The 5,284-nt window shown below is 45.6% G+C and overlaps 1 protein-coding gene across 1 annotated transcript; it reads right to left on the bottom strand.

Moving 5' to 3' along the window:
• Window positions 1-2,516: 2,516 nt before the first annotated feature.
• Window positions 2,517-5,056, bottom strand: Drd1 (dopamine receptor D1). Its single transcript, XM_021216011.2, has 2 exons — window positions 4,753-5,056; window positions 2,517-4,638 (listed from the first exon to the last, which is right to left on the bottom strand). The coding sequence occupies exon 2, from the start codon at window positions 4,227-4,229 to the stop codon at window positions 2,889-2,891; it is 1,341 nt and encodes a 446-aa protein (XP_021071670.1). The 5' UTR covers window positions 4,230-4,638; window positions 4,753-5,056; the 3' UTR covers window positions 2,517-2,888.
• Between the last annotated feature and the right edge of the window lie 228 nt (window positions 5,057-5,284).

Here is a 5,284-nt window from a genome sequence, read left to right on the forward strand (position 1 = left end):
TTTCCTGAGGAAACCTAAGCAGAAGCTCTGCCCTTCCCGCTGATGGACACACTCAAGTGGGACTCGCAGTAATACTTGCTTAGGTCTCAGGAGAAGCCAGGGGCTGAGCTGTGGGAACTTCCGGTTCATTCCCCAGCCCTGAGCTCAGGCCATCTTCCTGTCATGTTTGTTACTATGTGTACACTTAATGAAGGCAGTTTTTTTTTTTTACATGAAGAAGAAAGAGAAACTCTAAAATGGTCTCCATCTCAGTTAAGTATTTCACATATATTGGACATTATTACAACCCCTAACTGGAGTTAAAAAATTATCAGTCTTACCACACTTTGTTTTTTTACTTCTCAGAACTAACATCCTTTAGATGGTCTCAGTCAATCCAGAATCAGAGAAACTCAGAGCACAATCTTGTTCAAGGTGTGCTGAATTTTACAATTATTTAAAATCACTTCTAGATGCACTATTGAAGGGACACGCCTATGTCAGGTTTCATTGACTCTACAATGACAGCCTTGCCTGAGCACTGTAGCCTGTGTCTGGCTGAGCTTCTGAGTAACGCTGAACCTCCAGGAGTAAGGCATCCAGCAGCCATGAGGTTTGAAGAAAAGGCACAGGGTTTTTCCTAGAACTCACTCCAGATGTGTTCGCTGAATGCCAGGGCCTGGGAGATGCAAGTGGGACTCTAAAGAGACACCATCTGCTGTGTAATGTACCAGACTATAAGCTTAACCCTTAATTTCTACATCACCAGCAGCTGAGCCTTTTCCCTTCCTTGGGTTAGCTGGCAAGTAGCACTGGCAGAATCTGAGAGTGTCCCTGCTAATCATTACAGTGATCCCAGTGTCACAAGCCATGTTTTCTTTAGAATAGATCATTTCTAAGATGTTTTGAAATAAGCGTCACTAGCATGCATGGTGGTTGCCCACAGCTACAAAACTACAGCCACTCAGAGCAAGACAGTCCTTTCTAAAATTTTTATTCCACTTACAAATAATCTCTTAAAAAGAAAGAGCTAAAAGTGAGAACATCTTCAAATCTGAAAAACAGAGAGAGAAGCAGAGTAATTCTTCAAGTGAACAAAGGTTTCTTCTTCTTAGAACACAGTTAAAAATGTAAGAAACGTGTGTGGCAATGTTTTCCACATAAACATTCAAAAGCAACCAAGGGCACATAGGAGAGAAATCCCTATCTTAAAAGAGGAGGGAATATCCAAAGATGATCTCCGTTTTCTTAGCTGTCAACCTGAAACAATCTAGCTTTTAAAAATGGGTTTAACAAATTCAACAGAGCTCCATTTGGGGTTGATTTGAACTCACAAAATAATTTTATTTTATGTAAGAAAGCATACAAGCGGTAGAGCTGAGAAAACATTCAAAGTACGAAACACAGACCCCTGCAGGAGATACTGTTAGCAAGCCAGTCAGTCTTCCCTTCAGGTCTAGCCTCATGTTGCAACTACTTCCAAAGAACACCTTGTAAACATTTCAAACAACAAAAGAAACACTGTAGCAATGCCCCCACATGAGGGGACTTGATGGTACTTTTTGCAGTCCAGGCTATGACTTGGAAATTAGATTCAAAACCACAGAGGAAAAAAAAAGTAGCATTTGTGACTAGTGTTGCTGATGATGGCTTTGTGATGCTCAACACACACCGGAAAGGGGTTCTTCTATTCCCCCCACCAACAGAAGTATATAATTTGATGATGAGGCACCGTTCATTAGCTAGTTTACCACTAACATTAAAGAGCTTTTTTTTTTTAAAAAAAAAGAGAGGATACTAAATTCATATTAAAGCACTACAAAAGTAGCCCCTTGAGCAGCTGGCTTGGTTAGACCTGGACAGATGAAGAGCCAGCGATGAGCCCAACTATCGGAGGGGCTGCTGTGACCTGTGACTTTACAGCTCATTCATCTCACTGCACATCTTAATCCTGGACAGTCATTTGTTTGTTTCAGAAAGCTATTTCAAGCATGAAATGAGAAATGACAGGGAGGGCCAATTATTTTACATAAATACAAAGTGTCATATGCTCTTCCTTGCCATCCAGACAGAAATCTAAAGTTGTATTTCTTCTTGAGCTGGCTTTTACATAGATATTTACAGAAGTGCAAATTCGCCTCGGGGAAAGCCTCTGCCATTTAAAACATTCAGAACACAATAGTAGCTTCTTCTTAAAAAACAGATCTTTCCTAAATATTTTTAGGGGGTAGTGTTAGTCGCTGATCATCCTGTGTTTGTGTGTCTGTGTTGAGTTAAGGAACCACCACATCAGTCTTTGCTGTGTTCCAGAAGTAATTCACAGTTCAGAATCTCAGAGTCTATGTGTATTGTTTCATTGGCTCATAAAGTGCTAGTACAATGGACAGTTCAGTCTCCAATTTAACATTGGTTTGTTCTATTAAATAAGCTAAATATAGATTCACTATGATAAATTTAAAATATCCATATAATACGATAAATAAATAAATAAATAAATAAAACCATTATCAACAATGCATCTGTCAATTCTGAGGAAAAAAAAAAAAAGAAATCCCACTCTTGCTGTAAGGCTCAATTATTGTTGGAGAAGTTGATTGACGAAGGCATGCACCTACCTTTACAATCTGAAAACTGCTCGGACAGTTTTAGCACCTGTTTGGATACAGCAAACAACTCTCACACTTCCTTCCTGGAAAGTTTGATTTTTTTTAAGTGAAGCTGTTTACAGTTGACTTTTGGCCCTATTTCTTTTTAAATATATGTATAGTGTCCTAAGATAATGCTTCAAAAATCATTTCAGAACTGAAGTCATTTCCCTTGTGGCTAGAAAAGCAGCAGGAGGATCTTGTGTTAATTTCTTAACAGCAAGCCCTAGGGAACTTGTAGCTTCAGAGATGAGAACCCAATATTCAGGTTGAATGCTGTCCACTGTGTGTAATGGGTTGGATCTTTTCTAGAGAGACATCGGTGTCATAGTCCAATATGACCGATAAGGCCGGGGACAGCTTCTCCAGTGGCTTAGCTATTCCACCGGCATCCTCCCTCTTCAGGTCCTCAGAGGAGCCCACAGCATGAGGGATCAGGTAAACCAGATTACAGTCCTTGGAGATGGAGCCTCGGGGCTCATGGTGGCTGGAAAACATCACAGCCCCATTGTTGTTGATGCTTACCGTCTCTATGGCATTATTCGTTGTAGGGCAGAGTCTGTAGCATCCTAAGAGGGTAGAGAATGCCTTCTGAAAATCGGCATTAAAAGCATAAATAATGGGGTTCAGGGAGGAATTCGCCCAGCCAAACCACACAAATACATCAAAGGTGATGGAATCAATGCAGAATGGCTGGGTCTCCTCGGAGCCACAGAAGGGCACCATACAGTTTGAAATGAAGAAAGGGAGCCAGCAGCACACGAATACCCCCATGATCACAGACAGTGTTTTCAGGACTTTAGTCTCCCTCTTAAAGGACATCTTAAAGGAACTTTCTGATTGAGAGCATTCGACAGGGTTTCCATTACCAGTGGTGGTCTGGCAGTTCTTGGCATGGACCGCTGCCCTCTCCAAGGCCGCGATGCGCCGGATTTGCTTCTGGGCAATCCTGTAGATACTGGTGTAGGTGACGATCATGATGGCCACGGGGATGTAAAAGCTTATGAGGGAGGATGAAATAGCGTATGTCCTGCTCAACCTTGTGTCACAGTTGTCATCCTCGGCATCTTCCAGGAAAGTAAAATTGCCATCCAAGGGCCATGTAGGTTTTGCCTTGTGCCAGCTTAGCTGCACTGGGATGAAGGATATGAGAACAGACAAAGCCCATGCTACGCTAATCAGGATGAAGGCTGCCTTCGGGGTCATCTTCCTCTCATACTGGAAAGGGCTGGAGATAGCCCAATACCTGTCCACGCTGATCACACAGAGGTTAAGGATGGATGCTGTGGAGCACATGATGTCAAAGGCTACCCAAATGTTACAAAAGGACCCAAAGGGCCAAAAGCCAGCAATCTCAGCCACAGCTTTCCAGGGCATGACCAAGACAGCCACCAAGAGATCTGACACAGCTAAAGAGATGACAAAGAAGTTGGTCACCTTGGACCGCAGGTGTCGAAACCTGATGACGGCGGCACAGACTAAGGTATTCCCCAAGAGAGTGGACAGGATGAGCAGGGACAGAAAACAGGCGGTGAGGATGCGAAAGGAGAAGTCCCTCTCCACCGGCAGGCCGGTCTCATCCATGGTAGAAGTGTTAGGAGCCATCTTCCAAGAAGGAAAGCACTTCTGGTGGCTTAGCCCTCACGTTCTTGACCAGGCTTAGCCAGACTTCCCCCAATCACTCACCACCCAGCCCCTTGTCCAGCCCCAGGTGCTGTCTGGACTAAAGCACAGAGGTGTTCCATCAGGAGCAACCCTGTAGCAACCCAAGCCATACCAGTAAGAAGACCTGCTTGCTTTCCGCCTGTCTTCTGGGTTCAGTGCTCCAGGTCACTGTTCCCTGGCATCGGCTGGTCCCTAGATTCCCCAAGGAATGCATAGGCTTTTAAGCATACTCTAAGAGTCTAAGGCCTCTTCCTGGTCAATTTCAGTCACTTTTCAGGAATGCTGCCTCTTCTTCTGAGAAACATTCATTTCTCCTTCAAGCCCCTGGTGCCACATCTCTCCAAATGCCCTAAAAAGCAAAGGGAAACACAACGTCGTTCACCAATACTCTGTGCAGACCTCCTATTTAGCTATGCAAAATTCCAGCCCATCACCCCTGGACAAGTCCATCAAGACCACCTACCTTGGTCACTTCTTCCAAAACCCCTGGAGCTCCGGCCAACAGAGCAAGTATTCCCCTCCTCATGCAGAAAAAATCTCTTGGATGGATTTGGGAAAGGAATCCCAGACCAGGTGCCCAGGGAAGCGGCGCCCCTCCTGCTACCTTGCCCACCTACAGATTGCTGCCTCCTGCCTCCGCCCCTGGGAGAGGAACCTCCAGGACTAGTCACTGGGGCAGCTTTCTGTCCTGTCTGAGGAAGTCCAGCTCTGGGCACCCCTTTGGCTCCTCGTTCTTAGGGCAGGACCCTGAGCATCTCTGTGGCGCCACCCGCTCGCTCCCTGTCAGCAGTGGCAGGAGCTCCAGGCAAGCACAACAGCTCGAGCGAGGGCACTGGCCGACTGGATTCCAGCGGGGCACAGCCCACCCCGCCTCCGCGTCCCCTCCCGGCCCTGGTGGTGGGCTGAGCTTGACAGGCAGAGTGGCGGGCGACAGCCACACGTGGTTCACTGAAGGCACAGCTGGAGCAGGGGTGTGGGACGCCTTCCTAATCGCT

Source organism: Mus pahari, chromosome 16, assembly GCF_900095145.1.
Source record: "Mus pahari chromosome 16, PAHARI_EIJ_v1.1, whole genome shotgun sequence".
NCBI lineage: Eukaryota > Metazoa > Chordata > Mammalia > Rodentia > Muridae > Mus > Mus pahari.